Genomic DNA, 646 nt, shown 5'->3' on the forward strand with positions numbered 1-646 from the left:
TGAGTGGTTGGATTTGTTCTGTGATCACCTGGGGAGTAACCTGATCTTTCCACGAGAAGACCTGATAAGCATTGAACACCAGGAGATAAAAGATTATGAGTTTCTCAAAGAAGCCATGAGTGAAGCTTTGGATCCTGCCATGAAGACAGTAGAACAAAAGTATTTGAGTATGCCTGTGGAAGGAATGGTTCCTGAAATCCAGAAAATACTCTCTGAACATCTCTGTGGCTGCTGGAAACAGTGTCCCTTCTGTGGAGCAATTTGTACAAACACAATCCCTAACCATGATGGAGACCACAGTGTTCCCTTCCACCGTCCTATAGGTACCAATGGATGGCGATTTTATAAGACAGAAGAATTGGTCATTGATTACTGTACTAGTTTGGTAGCAAGTGATCGTTCATTTATATTGTCGGATTTGAGCACATTCCCATATAAGAACTATCGACAGGCAGGAGGGGAATATGCTACATGGAGCATCACCCCAGACTCTTCCACCCAGCCGTACTGGAAATGGTTTGTCTGTCGCTTCAGATCAAACCTAGAAGAAGAATATCAGAAAAAATTTATAGGTAGAGGTGAAATCCCTCATTCATGGGCCAAAATCACAAAGCAGGATGTGCTTGATGACTTAAAAAAACAATAA

The 646-nt window shown here is 42.0% G+C and overlaps 1 protein-coding gene across 1 annotated transcript in view; it reads left to right on the top strand.

The window, feature by feature from the left end:
- Nucleotides 1–646, top strand: part of LOC105310148 (interferon-induced very large GTPase 1-like) — a 7,322-nt gene extending 6,676 nt beyond the window's left edge. The window contains exon 3 of the mRNA XM_011386356.2: nt 5–646. Coding sequence (XP_011384658.1) covers nt 5–646 — 642 coding nt within the window. The remainder of the gene's footprint in view (nt 1–4) is intronic.

The sequence above is a fragment of the Pteropus vampyrus genome, unplaced genomic scaffold (genome assembly GCF_000151845.1).
Source record: "Pteropus vampyrus isolate Shadow unplaced genomic scaffold, Pvam_2.0 Scaffold1207, whole genome shotgun sequence".
Classification (NCBI taxonomy): domain Eukaryota; kingdom Metazoa; phylum Chordata; class Mammalia; order Chiroptera; family Pteropodidae; genus Pteropus; species Pteropus vampyrus.